Source organism: Gopherus evgoodei, chromosome 8 (assembly GCF_007399415.2).
Source record: "Gopherus evgoodei ecotype Sinaloan lineage chromosome 8, rGopEvg1_v1.p, whole genome shotgun sequence".
Lineage (NCBI taxonomy): Eukaryota > Metazoa > Chordata > Testudines > Testudinidae > Gopherus > Gopherus evgoodei.
This window is the reverse complement of record NC_044329.1, coordinates 73,222,238-73,242,547: the sequence shown is the minus strand read 5'-3', so window position 1 is coordinate 73,242,547 and position 20,310 is coordinate 73,222,238. Positions and strand designations below refer to the sequence as shown.

General features: G+C 40.1%; 1 protein-coding gene across 2 annotated transcripts in view; it reads right to left on the bottom strand.

The window, feature by feature from the left end:
- The window catches only part of COL11A1 (collagen type XI alpha 1 chain), a 234,636-nt gene that overhangs the window by 131,800 nt on the left and 82,526 nt on the right, over positions 1-20,310 (bottom strand). For both annotated transcript variants that reach the window (XM_030573460.1, XM_030573461.1), the window contains exons 13-23: positions 17,718-17,801; positions 16,701-16,757; positions 12,468-12,521; positions 10,695-10,748; positions 10,529-10,582; positions 9,868-9,921; positions 2,581-2,634; positions 2,408-2,452; positions 1,034-1,087; positions 893-937; positions 442-495 (exon numbers count right to left, since the gene is read on the bottom strand). In XM_030573460.1, the coding sequence (XP_030429320.1) occupies positions 442-495; positions 893-937; positions 1,034-1,087; positions 2,408-2,452; positions 2,581-2,634; positions 9,868-9,921; positions 10,529-10,582; positions 10,695-10,748; positions 12,468-12,521; positions 16,701-16,757; positions 17,718-17,801 (609 nt within the window). The remainder of the gene's footprint in view (positions 1-441; positions 496-892; positions 938-1,033; positions 1,088-2,407; positions 2,453-2,580; positions 2,635-9,867; positions 9,922-10,528; positions 10,583-10,694; positions 10,749-12,467; positions 12,522-16,700; positions 16,758-17,717; positions 17,802-20,310) is intronic.

The window sequence follows — 20,310 nt, the reverse complement described above, 5'->3', positions numbered from 1 at the left end:
GGAATAACAATATACGTACATTTTCCCTATTAAAGAGCCCTCATTAATCCGTTTAAACATAGTGGCAAATATAAAATATATGTGTGGGTATTTTTTTAAACCAGTTAGATAAGGACCTTTGTGTGAGCCTTTTGCACAGGCTACTATTCTGGCATCAAGTCTGTAACAGGATCCTATTCAGAACCCTCCTACAGGTGTGGCCATTCCTGCTGGCATTCCAGGAACACTGAATGAGTCATTTTTCTTGCAAATGAAAAAGCCCTCTGCAGGCTTGCTTTAAAATTCTGCTCCCACTGTATTATGTACATTTTCAGCATTATTTATAAAATCCTTCATGCTTTATCAATCCTGCATATGAAAAGCTAACCTTATGCTAGTCTGTATTCATTAAACATTTGTTTAAAGGAATGTGATGTAACCTGTGGGTTACTGAACACTTACTTGTGGACCTGGGATTCCTTGTTGACCAGGAGGTCCTGGTTCCCCTTGAGGACCCTACCATGCAAAAAATACAGAGGCATTAAGTTTGGGCTTCTGTGTTACATATCTTCATTCTCAGGCTTAAAGAAATATAAGCACATCTCTGTGTTTTCCCTCTTTTAAATCTACCAACTAACTGTCTCTCTAGTCTGATTTTAAAATTAATTTATATTACCAACATTTTATTAATGTGGGGCTAATTCCACCCATACTTACACCCTGAGAGCTGGAGTCTGAGGGTTCAGGAGGTTAAATGAGGGCAGAATTTAGGTTTAAGCAGATGGTACACAAGGCTGTTCTCTTCAATATAACATTGAGAGCAATCTGAATTTTAGATTAAACAGTGACGGGGATAGGGAAGGGGAAGGATTTTGACAATCCCAAACCTCTGTTTCCCTAATTATCTACCTACCAAGTTTCCTTTTGGACCTGGAGGGCCATCAACACCTGCAACACCCTGCAACAAGAACAAAAATAGAGGTAACACTGGGCAGAATTATTTTTTACTGGAAATTGCAAATCTAAAATACCTCACTCTTTATGCCATACGTACAGGTTGTCCTGGGGGACCAGGTGTGCCCCTGGGGCCCAATAGTCCTCTTGGACCCTGAAGAGAAGACACAATTCATATTAAAAATGTAAGCACAATTCCTCCTTACAAACAGGTAGGCCGCAGGAGTAGGACGGAGGGAGGCAATGAAGCCCGACAAAAGGATTCACTACTACATGGGATCCTCCTGACCTCTGCCCTGTATCGGTAGCACAATATGGGTTGAAGACACCTTTTGTCAAGTAGCTCTGTCTCTCATACCAGAGAAAGGTCACAGGGGGAGATTTTCGCCCTGCCACTGCTCTGAAAACTAGAGCAGCACGTTCCACAGTCACTTGATCTGAGTGCCGAATATTTATGTATTTAATGAAAACAAGGTGGTTTTAATGATTTCTGTCATGTTCTGTATTGCAGTGGAAAGTGCTATCTTGGCAGTAAAATCTCTGCTAGATAGCTGAAAATTACTCATTTGGAGTCTTTCTCTTTATAATAAACAAATGGAAACTCTTCCACAAGCAGAAGGGCAGACCTGCTCCCACAAGCAATTCCACTGAAATCAATGGGACCATTCTTCTGAGGCGGGGGAGCAAAATGTGTTCCCTAGTATTATTTTTAACTTCCCACAGTGTAAGTGCATTTTGTTTTTCATTATTTGTGTCATCAGACACTGTGGCTGAAGTAGACAGGCCTCATTCTCCTCTTTGTTTCCTCATATGTAAAGAGGATGCAAATTACTATCATTCTGACTCAGTAGCATTTTACACCCACTTTGTATCTGGAAAGGGCATATATCAGATATTTAGGATAAAATTATCCTTTCTGAGCCAGGCCCTGGATCTCTTGCCTGCACTGCAGTCCTCTGTTCTGCAATGACAGCACCAGTGGAATTCCTACTGATATCAGTGGAATTCTTGGACATGTAACAGTTGAGAAATATACAATAAAGAGGAGCAGTATGGGCAAGGGAGGGGAATTTGGGTGAAATTTTGCAGCCAAATATTCACAAAAAGCAGACTGTTGTGAAATATCGCTAGAAGTTTCAATAGACTGACTATGTCCTCACTGTCCTCATGTAAATCAGGAGCACGTCCACTGAAGTCAGTGCAGTTGCGCCACAGTAAATGAGATAAGGATCAGGTCCAGTGATTCTGGAAGTTGTGTACGCTGGACTGAATTCATCTGTGAATAATTTCAGTCATGTTAGTGGAGTTACACCCCAGAAGAATCTAGCCCATTGTTTACTCTCCATACAGAACTGCTACTTTTTTCCCTCTGGGAAAAGCTCTGTAGAAATGAATGAAAATCTTAGAGTGATTTTGTTCTGCAGAACTGTCAGCGTGCATACCAGAAATAGAATAGTGAAAAAGCTTTGCTTACAGCTTCACCTGGGAGACCTCTGGGTCCAACTTCTCCATCTTCTCCCTGTCATTATTAAAAGGAATAGAAGGTTTAGTGTGAAGAGTATACATCACCAAAATATTCCTTTTCTGTGAGGACTTGCTTTAGATGTTATTGTGTGTATTAGTGAGCTGAAGTTATTAGTAACATACTCTTGTTCCGTCTTCACCGGGTGCACCAGGAGGTCCTTGTGGGCCACGATCTCCCTGGAGAATTAAGAAAGCCGTATTAAAATAATGCAGGTTCCAACTCTGGCTGCAAACAACAAGAGATGGGAAAGTGAAATACCACTTTAGCTGCATAATGGTATGTCAGAACATCTTCACTGTAATAGCAAACTGGTACAAATCTACATATTACTTGGCAGAAGTTTTTGTTTAGAGGTGAAACCAAAATCTTTTATCACATTAATGTGAGGAAGGATTAACATTTCAGAAATGTTCAATAATCATATCATCGTTACTGCATGTAAGGCTGGGTTCTGCCATAAGAACATAAGAATGGCCATACTGGGGCTTTTCAGGCATACGTACACAGAGCCTTAGCAGATTTTGGACCGATGTGGTTAGGATTTATTGTTCTTTTCTCTTTTTTAAAGAAGGCCAGTGTGCTGCATAACTTAAACACAACTGATTGAGCTCTTTTAAGAGAGAGGATTTTTAATCAGTGATCTTCTTGTAGGACTGAATAAAAGTGTTCATGCTGATTCTTCTAGCTTTAGACGTGTTTCTAAGGTGCTGACCACAGCTGTGAATCCTAGAAAAGTTATATGAAATCACTCTTGAGTGTCTCCTTTCTCGCTCTTTTTCTCCTTCAGAGTGCTGCTGGGGAGGTTTCAGTGATTACTTATTTACCCCAAGGTGCCTCTTGTATAAGGAATGGCAGGTGTTTATTCCACTGCCCTTCTGTTCAATGTGATTGTGAGGTCATTAAGAAAGATAATGAGGTTCTATTAACTGCACCTTTGTTGCCTCAAAGTTGAGTTACATTCTACATGCAGCTATGTCTTAACACTATTCAAAAACATTAACTGGTGCAGACTGAATGCAGCTTTCTATGTGTTAAGCGACATTTATTGAAGGCAGCACATGACACTTGTAGTCCATCACCTGGCTTCTAATTATTTTCTGTGTGCAATTTAACGTGTAGGTTTAAATCTATAAATCTTCCAGCTGGTTGGCTCTTGGTTTATCCGAAAGGCTACCTCTGTCTTCTTGTAATACTGTGGCAGTTGAGATCATTTTAGGAGCTTGAGTTAATAATGTCCTGGTTTAATCATGAGAGGGTCTGGGGTAGCTCATTATCAGTAAGATGTCCTCAGCCTTCAGATTCTCTTCTTCCACTAGTCTGCTAACTCAGAACAAGGTCTGAATGGATAGGATGGGCATGGTGGAAGTCTTTAATTTGGGAGCTCTCTAAGTTTTAGTTTTAGACTGTTTATTATTCTTTCACTTTTATATACATTTGATATACCTTTGGATAGGCATAGTCTTCATAAATCTAAATACTTAAATTGCATGCAAATTCATAGATTCATAGAGTTAATGCCGGAAGGGACCATTAGATGATGTAGTCTAACCTCTTTATATAATACAGACCATAGAATTTCGTCCAGTTATTCCTATAGGGAGCTCAATTTGTGGTTGCCTAAAGCATATGTCTTCCAGACAGACATCCAGTCCGGAAATTATTGTATGTATTCCCAGTTCAAACATGACTAGACATGAAAAGATTCCTAAAAAGAATATGCTCAAGGTTGGTGGGTTTTTTTTTAAACAACATCAGTATTCTTGCAAATAAAATATAACTACAGGAGAAAAGGATTTATTTCTTTTTCCACTGTGCTTTTTTTTATTACAGGGAGTACAGAGGTGAATATTTATGCAAACAGCTCCTTGCATTATGTCCTCTGACTAAACAAGAATCTGAAAGGCTGCAGTTATCTGCTTTAGCCTTGAATGGGACTGCTTTCAGATTTGTCATACTTTCTAAATATTTAGAGGACTCCTATTTTAATAAGTATTATAGCAGGGTTTCTCAAACAGGGGTCACTGCTTGTGTAGGAAAAGCCCCTGGCAGGCCAGGCCGGTGTGTTTACTTGCCCCATCCACAGGTCCGGCCGATCGCGGCTTCCACTGGCCGTGGATCGCTGCTCCGGGCCGATGGGAGCTGCTGGAAGCAGCGTGGGCTGAGGGACTTACTGGCCACGATTGGCCAGACTTGCGGATGGGGCAGATAAACACACCGGCCCGGCTTGCCAGGGGCTTTCCCTACACAAGCAGCGACCCCTGTTTGAAAAACCCTGTATTACAGTGATTTCCAAACAATAGAATGGAAGACTTGGAAAAGGCTTTCTTTATTTCTTTTTATTAATATTTTCAGATATTTTACATTTGTTTAGAAAATATGAATTCAATATCCATAGTTCTGAATAAGAACAAAAAAGGTTGCTTTCACTGTACAATTAAAAGTCATAAAGTTTGCCAACTCAGCTACACCATATTAGAAAGCAAACATAGATCTCTTCACCTTAAGGGCTTGGCTACGCTTGCAAGTTACAGTGCAATAAAGGAGCTCCAGGCACTCTAGCTCACTACCTGTCCACACTGGCAAGGCACAACGAGCGCTCTGACTCCGTGGCTACAGCTCTGCTGCTACTCCACCTCAGCAAGAGGAATCATGTTTGCTGTGCCTTGGCTACAATGCCTGGGCATCAGTGTGACTGAGGTGTTGCATTACTGCGCTCTGATCAGCCTCCAGAAACGTCCCATAATCTCCTTAAGTCAAGTGGCTATTCTTGTCATTGTTTTGAACTCGCCTAGGAATGCGGATATGGCCTTTGAAAGCTCCCTTTCTGACAGCCGGCTCTGAGACAAAGCAATCATTTTTGTGCAATGCTGTGTGAGAGAGAGAGGCGGGTGGCGGGGAAGGGAGGTCTGCTGCTGTCTGAACTTACAAGACAGCATGCTGACATGCTCTCAGTCCCCCAAAAACCCATGCTCTCTCCCCCTACATACACACAACACATTTCCTGTCACACTCCACCCCTTATCCCATTTTAAAAGCACGTTGAAGTCACTTGCATGCTGGGATAGCTGTCCATAATGCACCACTCCCAATGCCGCTGCAAGTGCTGCAAATGTGGCCACGCCAGTGCACTTGAGGCTGTCAGCATGGACAGATTGCAGCGTTTTCCCTACTGCGCTCTACGAAGGCTGGTTTAACTCAAAGCGCTCTACATCTGCAAATGTAGCCATGCCCTATGTCAACTTTGGAAGAATTGCTCAGTCTTCAGAGGACACATGAAAGATGCACAGTGTTTAGGTCAGTGACACTCAGTAGGCGGCCCACAGCCCAAATGTGGCCTGCCAAAGATTCCTGTGTGGCCTGCCAGCTCACTTCAAAATAAAGTTTATAGTTAAATTCACAAACAGTGATGCACTGCCTATCATTTGCCTATGCCTTCTTTAGTAACTTACTGGCAGTGCATAATTTGTAATGAAAGAAGTGCCAGGGCTCAGCCCAAGCAAGCCCCAGCACAAATTAAGCAATGGTTGAGTGGCCAGAGTGGCGACTGCTAGCTGGGCACCCAACTCTGAAGGTAATGCCACCACCAGCCACAGCACAGGAGTAAGGACGGCAATACACCGTACCACACCACCCTTACTTCTATGTTGCTGCTGGCGGCAGTGCTGCCTTCAGATCTGGACAGCCAGAGAGCGGCAGTTGCTGGTCGGGAGTCCAGAGGTGCCAGAGCTATGAACTGCCAAGCCTAGAGGTGCTGGGGCTCAGCCCCAGTAAGTCCAGGCAGAAATTAAGCACTGCTTACTGGGTCTTAAGTTCTTGCAATAGGATTGAGCTAGGACACTGCCCATTTTTTTCATTAGTGATTGAAATTGAGCCAAAAATGAATGCGAGTGGGAGTAAATGTTGCAAAGTTGACAGCAGAAACCAAGATTTTAACCAAAACTGAACAGCGGATTTTCTATTTATTATGCCACCTCATTTAGATGCAAAACCTTTGTGTTTAATAATCCCAGGGCCGGCTCCAGGCCCCAGCACGCCAAGAGCGTGCTTGGGGTGGCATGCTGCAGGGGGCACTCTGCCGGTTGCCGGGAGGGCAGCACGCAGCTCCAGTGGACCTCCCGCAGGCGTGCCTGCGGAGGGTCCGCTGGTCCCGCAGCTCCGGTGGAGCATCCGCAGGCACGCCTGCAGGAGGTCCACCGGAGCCGTGGGACCAACGAGCGGCAGAGCGCCCCCTGCGGCGTGCCACCGTGCTTTGAGCGGCGAAATGGCTAGAGCCGGCCCTGAATAATCAAACCACGTTATATATCTGTGAGGTCATCAACATGAGACATCACTTTGAATCAAAGCATGGTAACTTCAACACAGCCTGTCCTCCTGGCAGTGTTGCAAGACGTGACAAAACTGAAAATTGGAAGTCTTTGTATCACACTTCAAATGTCATTCTCACAATATCAGCGACTATAAAGGAGAAACCAACAGCTACTTCTCTTCGAAAATGTTGGTAACAGCTAAAAAGAAAAAGCCTTTCCTGGATACCTAGCTTGTGAAGGAGTGCACGCTGGGAATGCTGGAGGAGCTTTTTACAGGAGATACAAACAAAGATGACATTGTGAACTGTGTGAAGGTGGTTCCCCTGTCTGATTCCACAACAGTGCAAAGATTGGAGGTAACTTAGGAAGAAAAAAGGTTTAGATCTGTAGAAAGTAAACTTGCTTGTTATAGACAGAGGTCTCTCTATGACAGGGAAAGAGAAGGGCTTTGCTTCACATTTGGCAGTGATTCACCCTTCATTAAATACACTTCATTACATCATCCACCAGACTGTCTTGTGCGGTAAATTGTCAATGGGTATTGTGATAAGATGGGTGAATGAGATACATTCAACTTCTACCTTCCAACTTCATTTTTTAAAGCTCTTTTACAAGATGTTTCAGCCAAATTCAGCAATCTATTGCAGCATAATGATGTTCACTGGTTAAATAGGGGGCATGAGACAGAGAGAGATTGTGTGCTTCAAAAAATAAAATAGAATTTCTTTCAAACTACAAAACCAGCATAGCTCGTGAGTTCCTGGAATTTATGAATGAAGTCCCCTCTATGTAATAGGTAGATTTTCTGAGTGGTATTACTGGTGACTTGAATTCCCTCAACTTGAAGCTCCAAGGCCGTGCAAGCAGTCTCAGGGATCTGTTTGGAAAAATGTGTGCCTTTCAGAGGAATCTTGAAATCTTTCAGACAGACATAACAGAAAAGATGTTGCACTTTACCACATTGTGTGTTGCTGCTACCGATGAAACTTGGATGAAAACGATGCAAGAATTCCTGAACAATCTGATCAAAAATTTTAAAATTTGATTTGAGAATTTTAAAATTCCAAAGGATTTGCTTTTATTTGTTTGTGATCCATTTATTGGCCCTATTGATAAACTCTGCCCTTCTGAAGCCAAGAACATTCTTGATTTAATTGATAAAGGTGCCTTTTATAAATTGTAGGGCTCCAGAGCTCAGATATCTTGAAGAAAAAATTCAGAGAAATGGAACTTTGTGATTTCTTGACTCAATATGCTGATCAGTTTCAGAATAGCCATAATCTAGCCATATATCTCTTATTGATGTTTGGATCAACATACCTCTGTGAATCTGGGTTTTCTACCATGAACATTGTGAAAAACCAACACCACAATCATCTGACATATGAGCATCATCACCAGTATGCGTGCCTTGCTCTGACCTCCTATAAACTGCTCTTCACAAAGCTTGCCAGAGATCATTGGTCACTTGTCCCATTAGAGACTGTCACAAACACCGGTAATAATATTGATTTATAAAATTTGCTAAAAGACAGAAACACTAATACTTACATTGCAATCAAGTTCTTTATTTATTGGCACCTGAAGGTTTTTATTATTATTATTTTGTCAGTCTTCTGTGCAAATGGCCCTCCTCTTGACATAAAAATCTAAAATTGGCCTGTCGGTAGATCTAATTGAGTATCACAGTACTAGATCTTAATGTCTGGCACCCTCTACTGGCCACCTACAGATCAACCCACATTTAAAATCTGCAAACAGCAGCTTGTTTTATTCTCTAGGAAGAAAGGGTTTGATGAAAAATGATTGAGAGAATTGTTAATTGTAGTAAAAATAAGAGATCCCTCTATGTCACATACAAACAGGACTGAGGAGAACAACTTCAAATATTACTACAACACACTACACTGTAGGAATATGGCAAGTATTCAATGTCTCCCCAAATTCCTGGGAAGTGTAGCTACTGAACAAGCCATTTGAAGATTGCAGCATATACTTCCATCTGTGGTTCACTAGCTCCACTCTCGAAGAGGGTGGAATCATTATCCTGCCTTCTTCTAGTTCCTTCTATGGTGGCTAAGACTTACAAGAGAACTAGCAGGAGAACCGCATTCAGGAGAGTACAGGGAACTGCAGTTGTGACTAGCAGTTGCAATGGGGATGCATTCCAAGAGGAAGAGTTCTTCCACCACAACTGCTATACAGGGCCAGATGCAACCAAAATTAGCTCTCAGCTCTGATCTTTCTCCAAGTTCTGGAATGTTGATATTTGAAGTGTTTGGACTGAGTCAGTCCTTGTCAATAAGCAATACAGCTTAGCATTGTAGGTATTCTTGATTGCTACTTTGTTTGAGCAAGCCTTTTTAATGGTGTTTAAAAAAATTACAAGTCAAGGATGTTGTTTTCCATGAACATGAACAAACAATTGCAAAACTCTGCATTACTCTGTGTTCAGAGATGTTAAATTCTGTGTATCCTCAAAGCAAGGGGAAAAGGATGGCTTGTTGTTGGGGCACTGCCCAAGTGGAAGGGAGACCTGGCTTCAATTCACTGCTGGGCCACAGACTTTCTGTGTGACCTCAATTCCCCATCTGCAATGGAGGGTCCCGGAGAGGAGAAGGTACCACTGGCATACAATCTGCCTATTGAAACATCATGGAAATGAGCCCTATGACTACACTGGTCATGGGATACACACATACTCAGCTTAGAATTTGTACACTTTTATATTGCAACTTTCTTCTAATAATCTACTTCAACCCAGTCAACAGCTGGAGTAAATCAGCTGAAGTAAATCAGCATATCTCCATTGACTTTAAGGAAACTACTTTAATTTACACCCATTGAGAATCTAGCCCAAATTCTGCAAATATATTTAAATAAAAAAATATGTATGTGGATTGTTAGCTATAAATTCATGTTACTGGAATCTTTACATGAAATGCTTGCAAAAATACAATTCTGACACTATGCTGTAACATGAAATTCTAGCATGTTCTGACTTAACTCTCTCCACAGTTCTATGCTATTTTTTAAATAAGGTGATGTTACTACTACCACATTTTTAATAAGCTTTCATATAAACATTCATGTTTATCTTACCCTGTGACCTTTATCACCAGGTAGACCAGGAAGACCATCAAACCCTCTATCGCCCTAGGAAAGAAAAAATTAGAGACTTAGAAATGACTATTACACTTTGTAATATTTTTAGTAAATTATACCAGCTCACTGTTGTCTAAATTCTGCCCATGGATATATGTGCACATCTCAACGAGCCATTTGGAGTTGAGCACATGCATCTGAACATCAGAGTTTGGCCCCGGGTGTGTCAAAGCAGAAGAAGCTGTCGTGCACCAGATTTTACACTCCACTATAATTATGCCATTATAAATTTAACATCAAGACAAAGGGCTTGATTCTAGTTACACATTATACTGGTATAAATCAGAAGTAGCTCCACTGTAGAAAATACAGTTACACCCTTGTAAAAAAAAGCAGCCTAAGTGAGATCAGAATCAAGCTCAAATAATCAAATTACTTAAATGTTACACTGCTGTCCATTACCATGAATTATTATATTTTTAATTGATGATTCATGCTCAACTTTTGCGTCTTATCTGGTTGTCTGAATCATGGTTTTCATTGCAGAATAGCTTTCTAAATGGTTTTTACATTTGCAGTGTGGTGGAGGACAGTTTAATGCCTATTTAAAATGTGCATCATCCACACCATGATTGAAATCTGACCTCAGATCTCATACCTTTGAACCAGGTTCTCCTGGCATTCCTCTAGCGCCATCAGCTCCTGGACGACCCTGAAAAGAATACAAACATTTGAAGATGCCAACAACTGACATCCAGAGTAATGAGAAATTGTTAAGTCATTTGGATTTCAATTTAATTTTTTACCAGATTTATGTTACTCACTCTTTTGCCAGGTTTCCCACTTGGCCCAATGGAACCTTGAATACCTCGAGGACCCTGAATTTAAACAAAAGTCTTTAAAATCATACTATACGTGGCAGCAAAAAGCTAGAACAGCTAGCTAAAGAAAATTGTCAAACATCTCAGCTAAAAAACAACTTCAGGAATACAATGTAAAATACCAAGACTGTGATTTTTTTTTCAAAGCTATCTAAGGGAGTCCCCACTTCCTATTAATTAGTGATGAAAACTGGACATCCAGATCCCTTGAATGTCTTTGAAAATCTCAGTGCCATGGTTTACAAATCTTGTTTTAGCCATGTTAAAATTAAATTCATCTATATTTAATGAGAACTTATATTTACACAGCACATTCTATCCCAAGGGATTCCAAACTATTTCACAGACTGCACACCTCATTCCGCTCTCACATGAGCATATGATTCTCATTGCAGGCAGTTCTAGGTGTTTCTAAGGGAGCACTCCTGTCCAAAACCAATATGCACCTTGGGTGGAAATGTCAGCTGAAAAAAGCCTCAGAATCAGTATCCAATAATTTAGGGCAATGCAGCAGAGTGGTCTGACCCTTTAAGGACCTTCGAAGCCAGGGAGTAGCAAACCCTGATCTAAGGAGAAGCCCAGCAGGCATGTGTTGGGAACCAGCTAAGCAGCAGCAAATAACTAGCTCTGATTCCCAGCTGGAAGACACAAGTGGGGACCTAGATCTAGAAGGGGAGGAGGGCAAGGAGAAACTAACAGTTTCCTTAGCAGCAGCAGAAGCCTGCAATGGGGCAGGCTGGCCCTGTGGTCTCCCTGAGGTTAAAGGAGGACTGTGAACCTTGAGATACGGGAGGGGGCAGAGGACCCAGCCATATCTGTCTAGAACATGGCTGACTGTCCGAGCTTGTGAATAGCTTCACCTGACCAAAAGAAGAAATAGAAAGAAAAAATACTAACAAAGGACCACACTGGAAATGTAGGCAGGAAAAATGAAAGACTAATGGGTTATTTGTAATGTTTTACTTTTGTACTAGTGCCAAAGTGGAATTTAGGATAGTCACTTAATACGTGATTAAATATGTGTACCTAAGTTGGCATTTGGCCAAGTGATAGGTGTTAGCACTCCAGACCTCTAAAAAAATGTCATAGTTTCTTTTATGATCACCAGTGCTTATGACCTTAGTTTTGGGTCTAAGTTTAAAGATTCCAACTGGCCAGTACTCTCTAACATCAAACTGCGAGATTGATGCAGTAATTACTAAGAAGGAAAGGTATCATCCATTGAGTCAACAACACCACTTCTTCCAGTGTTAAAGTTTTTTTCTCGGAAATTTCCTGTTTAATTACTAGTCAAGTTAAACTCTGCTCAGTTTATGCGATTTGATCATATCACAGCCCAAGGTCACATGACTGCAGGCATTGATGCTAATGGTACTCATGAGCATGTACAGTACAGAGCAGAGAAAAGAGCTTGCAGCACCAATTTTAAAACTGGTTTTCAAGAGATGACACTCTACATGTGATAATTGATCCTCTTTACAGAAAAGCAGCTTGTTACTTTCACATTTTAAAATGAACAATCTAGGTAACTGTTTCATTTGCTGCAGTGTTGCACAGGAAAAATTATTCATCTTCAGTTACATGTAAAATGCACACAACTGATTGCTCTCCAATACGGGGATGTATTTCCATATGCTGCAAATGCGAATGTATTTTCATATGCTAAAAAGCATGAAAAGGTAACATACTGAAAAATGAAAGGATGTTGTATTGTACCTGGGGACCTGGGTCGCCACTTTCTCCTTTAATCCCTGGTGAGCCAGGCCCGCCCTATGTAACAAATGCAAAATACAGTGAGTTTAGTTATCCAGCTAAACTTTAATTGGATAAACTGCTAGCTATTTCTATAAATTAATTACAGAAAAGCTTTTTCATTAGCTATTATGAAATCATCCTTCGCGATTACAGTACCCGAAAAATCATTTTGCAAAGGTCTGGCAAACTTGGGGCCAAATTGTGGTCTCATCAAAGTAAATGGTCAAACTCCATTGACTTACATGGGACCAGGCATTGACCACTATGTTCTATATTAAAGTTTGCTAGGTAAATATCAGCTCAGAAAGAACATGAATCATTAAAACATGTCTGCTTCCTGTATCAAGGAGGAGACAGCAAGACCTGAGAGTGGATTTTCGGCACCCTTGTGCAACTATAGAAATAAAGCACAATTCGACTGCCTGATCCAAACGTCATTGAAGTCAATAAGAGTCTCCCTATTGATTACAATGATCTTCTGATCAGGCTCTTAAACATGTGACAAATCTGTATACCGATATTTCTACACTATTATAGCATAGACAGATAGAGACACAGAATACACTCCTTGCTTATTATTTGCTCTGAAATTTTATCTCATAGTATTATTCTGGGGCTTAAAAACAGCACTATACCAGATCCTGAGCTGGAGTAAATCAGAGTAGCTAGGATCTGGACCAAAATTTTTCACAATCTGTTTGCCTTTTCCATTAATATTGGTTCCACTGAAAAACATACCAACATAATTCAAAAAGAGTAACCAACAGAGTGTACAAATAGAATGAAGCCTACTAAGAAGCACAAAGGGATTGGTGCATTTCTGACTGAATGCTTGACACCACATATTGTGTACTTAATATTTTATAAACTTTGCTGAGACCAGGGGTCTGAGTCTCCTACTGAAATGAAGAGAAATTGCTCTAAGGTCCTGATCTAGTGCCAGCTAAAGTCAGTGGATCAAGCCCTAAGTGAGGCAAGAATCAGGCCCTGAGTTGTTGCTTCCCACTAGGATAGGTGACTGTTAGCAAAGGTTTCTCTGTATCAACCTAGTTTTTAAACAGTTTTAAATGTGCACAATCAATGGAAACGGCCTTAGACAAAAAAAAGGATAAATAATCTACTTTAATTAACACTGTGAATGCTAACACTTAATGTAACTACAACTCTGCTATGCTAAGAAAGTGCTTTTTTAATAATACATTTAATAGGATTCTTAAAATATTTAATTGGTGTTCTCACCAAATTAGCAAAATACATGACAGATTATGGCCAAGACTTCCAGAAATGATTAGTGATTTTGGAAGCCTTGTTTTTTGTTCAACTTGAGACTTGTTCAAGGGGCTTGATCTTTCAGAGGACAGGTGCTCAGCAATGTTTGAAAATTAGGTCCTTTTTCAGATATTTCCAGGGGATATATCTAAAATCTGAGGCACCCAAAATTACTAGTCACTTCTGGAAACCTTGGCCTAACATTTTGCCAGATCAGAAGAGCTGGATTTCTAGAGCCTCCTGGTGGCTCAGTGTCAAAATAGCTATTAATGTGGTTCATTCTCTAGACTTTCCATACAAAGAAGCACCAATGTTTCTAATGTAAACTTTTGGTGGTATGTAGCCAGGACTATCAGTAAATAGAACTATACATTAGCAATGTTGCATCACTCTTTACAAATGGATTCAGTGTTACCACAGTTATATAATGGTAATGTCAATATGTACTGAATGCAATCTTCTAGTCTCTTATTTACATCTGTGGAAATAGGGTATCAGTTGGCTTGTTACCTTGCACCAGTTTATTCTGATTTATTATAAATGTAATGAAATTTGCCTAACTGTGATCAACCAAAAGTCTGTGGGTCAAGTTCTGCTGACAGACAATGGCAATGCCATTGACTCTGGGAGAGTTATGCCACTGAAGAATTTGCCCCTGTGTACCTGTTTCAAAGTTACAATTAAAGCCCAATGATTTCAGCTGAAATTGTTTATGTATTTGTTTATTTGTATTAACTGGGACTCAGCTGAAACCACTCAGTTTTACCTAGATAGACAGAAAGTGACAATCCTTGGGATTGGCCTTTTGGGGTTCAACATAACTTGGTGAGGAAGGGGGCCTTCACAGCTGTATGATGCTGGAGCCCCAGGGTACCAAACCACCCCAAGGTCCAATTTACAGCTGTGGCAAGATTACGGCAGCCGCCAGTAGTCAAAAGGGCCATTGCAGAAGCCAAACACCATTGGTGTATGAGAGCTCTCAGACAGAGCCCCATTCTCTCCATATCTACCCTCTCTACTATGTGCTGGGACAGAGAGGCACTATGCCATTTTTATTTCCCTGATCCCTCCCCTCCCCCTGAATTCCCCGTTCACAAAGAGAATCCTTAGAGAGTGCAATTAAGACAGCTTTTGGCTACGTTGTGCTACTAGAACAGGGGCTCTCAAACTTTTGTACTGGTGACCCCTTTCACATAAAAAGCCTTCGAGTGTGACCCCCCCCTATAAATTAAAAAAAACTTTTTAATATATTTAACACCGTTATAAATGCTGGAGGCAAAGCAGGATTTGGGGTGGAGGTTGGCAGTTGCGACCCTCCCATGTAATAACCTCATGACCCTCTGAAGGGTCACAACCCAGTTTGAGAGCCCCTGTACTAGAATATGTGGTGGCAGTAATAGGGTAAAAGCCTGGACTGTGGATTCTATAGAAGATATAAGATGTGATTATCCATTTGACCCTCCTACCTGTTGATCAATACTTCCTCCAATGAGTTATGAATTAGGGAGGGAGATGATGACAGGAGGGGAGAAAAGAGGTAGAAAGATGGGACAGAGGAAGTGACTTAACAGTGATGTCACAATGTTACCACTCAGCAATGAGCTGTTTCTGAGGGAGCACATAAAGGCAGCGAGGGGCCAGAAAAGATGGAGAAAGAGTGTTTGTACTCCTGATGTTATAATTATACCACCTCATGAATGTTTCATGGATGCCTGTTCTACATTAATGACCTGCTGTGCTATTAAATAACGTTAAGCATGTTTTTGTATATATTTTACAACTAGATGTGTGTTTTATGTCATTACAAGAGCTAAACTTTCTCTTTGTACTGCAGTTCATCCATTGTTTTTCAAAGCACATTGTTAAAATACAGCAGTTAGTGATCACCATAATCACAAAACAGGCAAAATATCTGCCAATTTAGCTATGCCAACAAAGCAGACTAAATACTGCTTTCCAAACTAAGTGAATCCTTCCAAATTTGTATGCTATACTTACTCTAGAGAAAAACCCTACTGTCTGGCTCCAAGAGGATAAATATAATCACCTGAGATAATTTTAGAAAAGACTTGTTTTCTACAAAGCCTATAATCTTGGTTCCAGCAGTTATCATTTTACATTATTGTTGTTATACTTAAATGACTTTTTGAAACATGGTAAATGCTAAATTACAGCATTTTGTGGATTGTTTGAGTCTACAATGTATCCATTGCCTAAAAGAGGAAATAACAATTACAAGATTGGTCAGGTGATTTATAAAGTGCAGAGCCTCCTACCTGATTTTCCACTTTTCTCACATGTGCTATACTTTTAAAATGCTGTGTAGAGATCACAGTGGCAAACGTACTGGTGACCTAAGAACTATTTGATATGCTTGCTGTTAAAAAGCTGTGATTTTTATTCCCTGCAGACTGGGTACTGAACTCAGAATATTTTTACAACCACAGTGACAGTAATATCCTTCAAAATCATTCAATATTAGTCTGTGAGCCAAATTCAGCCCTGAAGTAAATAAATACCACTCTCTTAGAAGTCAGTGGGAGTTGTGCCAATTTACAGTACTGACTTACTTTACTGACGATAAACAGGTAAGATTATTCTTCAGCATTCCCTTTCATTTCCTAATATTTACCATAATAAACACCCTGAATACTGAAAGGTGCGGTTATCTAACTGCACAGGCTTATTTAGTTGTATAAGGCATTCACAAGTTTTAAAGTGTACTCTATCCATACATTCAATTAGCTCACAGGTGAACTTCAGACCCGTCAAAAGAATATGGACTCAAATTCTGGCCTTAATTATAGCAATGAAGTCCCCAGGCAAATCACTTTTATTGCATGGGTGTAAGTGAAGCAGGAATTTGGACCATGTACTTTTAATACTTGTGTATTCCATTTTTTATCCTTGTTTTGTTTAACATACCACAGGACCTGGTCTTCCAGTGAGTCCCATGGGGCCAGGTGGTCCTCTCATAGCGATCTGTTAAAAAAAGGAAGAAAAAAAAACATATTTCAAGGGGAAGCTACAACAATTACATAATATTCATTGCATGGCCAGATTATTAGTAATTAATTTATGCTAGTGGCTGGTGACCAAGGTTAACTGCATGTTCACGAGATGTTTATTTTGCTAAGCCTAGGAACTGGCAATCCATATTAAAAAGATTGTGTGTATTAAGCTCTCACAAGTGTGATGCATAAAATATATTACTTAGCAAATCTCAGTTACTGTTTACTAAATGAGACTATAACAGACTATGCATACAAATTTATATTAAGTTTGTCTTTCACTCCCATAACATCTGTACATTTTCAGTAGGAATAAACCACTGGTAACCCTAAGAACTGGACATCTGTCTTTGCAATTAAGAAGTGTTCTTCTGTTGGACTAAAGAAGATGTTTTAGTATTTCTTCTGTGCTGTCCCACACTGATGATTGTTTCTATCTCTCAATTAAACCATTTGGACCACACAGTGAGAATGAAGCATGATGGTGTCACCACACATATACACATTCCAGAGGATATATTACACTTTCCAGTATTAATCAAGGGAAGACAGACAATAAACTGATTTGGACATCTCATCAACCTGTCATCCCAAATTCCTCCACAACTCTGGTCAGATGCTCTGCTGCCGCGGCAAGCCTATGAAATCTTTTGTCCTCACTCTCACAGCCCTCATCTTATCATTCATGTGTGAATCAATGTCTCTTGTGTGGGAGGGGTGAATATGTGTGTGTTTATATGTAATATTCATGACTTATTGAAATCTTATTTTTCATTTCTGCTTTCAGGACTTCATTGAAACGTCTATATCGTCTGCATCGAGCTCATGTTTTCTTTCTCTCTCCCCGATATATACATTGTATAACAGGCAACTTCACACAAGTCTCCTCTGTATTTGCAGCTTTATTTTTATTCCAGTTTAATATTCTTACCCTCGCCTGCTGAAGAATAGCTTGGGCTTGAGCTTCTTGAGCTGAGATTGTTGGGCCCTTCTCACCATCTCCACCAAAGCGGAACTACAAATATCACACAAAGAAAAAGAATTCACACTTAGCCAAGTTAGAAATATACTTGTTCCCTGCAACTACAGAAAGTGCTGCTTAGGGTATTGGGCCAGATTCTTTACTCCGCTTTTAATCTGGTGTCACTTCATTAAACTTCAACAGAGTGTAAAATAAGACCCACTCATTCCAGTATGAATATTAAGTTACTGTTAAAAGAATTTGAGCCCAGTTCTTCTCCCATATAAATAAAAGGTAAAATTTCTGTTGATTTCACTTGAATCCTTTTATTTTAATTTATACAACGGGCCATTAAAATGCCACACAGGAAACCAGAATGGATTCCTGTTTTTTGCCAAATTGTACTAATAACCAAATTCCACCAAAATCAATTAGTACCATGTAGCAAAAGCCAATACAACTTTAGTTAGTACTTGGAGAAATGCAATTCAATTGATGTCAGGATTTGATATGAAAACAGTTTAATATCTGATGTGGAATAGTTTATGCCCTTTCCTAAATTCTCAACTTAAATGGATGTTTAAGATGTACACAAGGCTTTTAAATAAGAATTCAAACATTATTATCTAGACAGGTAGATATAACTGATATTGTGCATCACATAACATATAGAGAATATGTAAAGTAGTCTAATCAGTCTAATTTGTCTAATTATATTAATTATATACTAATTAATAAATGTACTAATTATAGCAGATATAAATGTTAACTGGAAAATAGTTTATTTCACTGTTCTCAATTATCCAAATTTACTGTGTCTTGAATGTGGTGATCAGATTACTTTGTGGTGACAAAACATGGAATCAGATCAATCCCATCTTCTGTCAACTTCTGACTTTCTCCAAATTCAGTTAAATTGCCTTCTTAACAGACCCAATTATAGTATTTTTAGCCTGGTCATGAAACAATTTTTACTGTTGCATTTCTCCAAGTATAAATGATGTCTCTCTACTGCAATCACATCATTATGCAGAGGGAATGGTTTGTGGAAGGGACAGCAAGCTGATTCTATGGGGCACCTACAAAATGAAGTGATCTTTTATTATTATTATTATTTATTTGAAATGGGAAAAGGATCATCAAGATTCTGCCCCCAACACCCCTGCTTCCTGCTGCGGAATGGAGCCCCCTCTTTGTGTTGGTGTTCATGTAGAATTGTCAACATTTACAGTAATAACAATCATAATTAATTAATAATAATCAAGTTGGAGCTGCCCAAATTAGCCAGGGGCACCTGGGGCCCATTAGGAGGTCTGTGTGCATTCTGGTGAATTCAAGCACTATGTAAGATGATGGATACCTACGCACCTCACGGGGGGGCATTTGCCCATGTTACAGATGGAGAAGCTAACACTGAAACATTAAGTGATTCGATTAAGTCCTTGAGATAGTTACTGTTACTGCAAAGATTAGAATGCAATACTGCCTTGTTCTTTATCCTCTGCTTAGTCCATTAGACCAGGACAGGGTGCTGGGGGTGCTGAGAGCCATTGAACCAAACTGTAAACCTTGTATATAATGGAAACCATTTCAAGTCAGGGGGTGCTGCAGCACCTATGTTTCTCATGCTATTGGAGAGAACCGTCGTACTATGAGGATATACTGGCTGCTCAGCAGTGTAACTAGTGAAGGTGCAGGAAGTAAATAGGAAGGAGCTTGTGGCAGTCAGCAGTGAGGGTATCAGAAGTGTCCTGAGAAGTAATGATCCTCACAAATACAAATTTATTTTTGTACCTTCCAAAACTGAGGGACACATTTGATGGATCCAAGCCCTGGTGGCTATAGTGGGGACCATGAACAACCTGTGAAGTTCAGGATAATTGCAGTGACAGACTTTCAACTTCAATGACTGATTTATGTACTCAAGGTTATCTTTGCAAGGAAAAGGGCTAAAAACTTTTTTTTAATAAAAGCTGAGATTACCCTTACTATTTAGATGTTCTCTTTACAGTAAGAGGGTGGGGCAAACAAAATGTTACAACAGGAGTATGTATTTTATATCTTGCTTTTTTTGTTAGCTTTTTAGACAGGGATACTTTTCAAGAAAACTCCCATTATCAGTGCAGCTTCACTGGTGCTAGCAATGGTGGGACCATTGGTAGACAGGTCATCAGCATTTTTATCATCTATGTTCAGAGCAAGGTTAGATAACACGGTGGTAAAAACACCAGCTGTTGGTCTATACCAGCATACCAACTCTTCCTTGCAAGGCTGGAGCTACACCAGTGATACAGAAACAGTGAGAGATTTCCCTGAAATCTTTGCTATAGATAGTCTATTGAATAATGCAGTCTAAGCTGTGCTTAAGGCACTAGAAGACCTGATTTCAGTTCCTTGCTCTACCACAGACATCTGGTGTGGCCTTGGTAAGTCACTCAGGGCCAGATTTACACAGATCTAAAGATGCAGAGAGAGATGCCAAGTGGGATGCACAAAAGTGTCTGAGTAGGTTGGCTATAGTTGATTTATTCCATCCTTGCCACACCTAGTAGAGCACACTGTT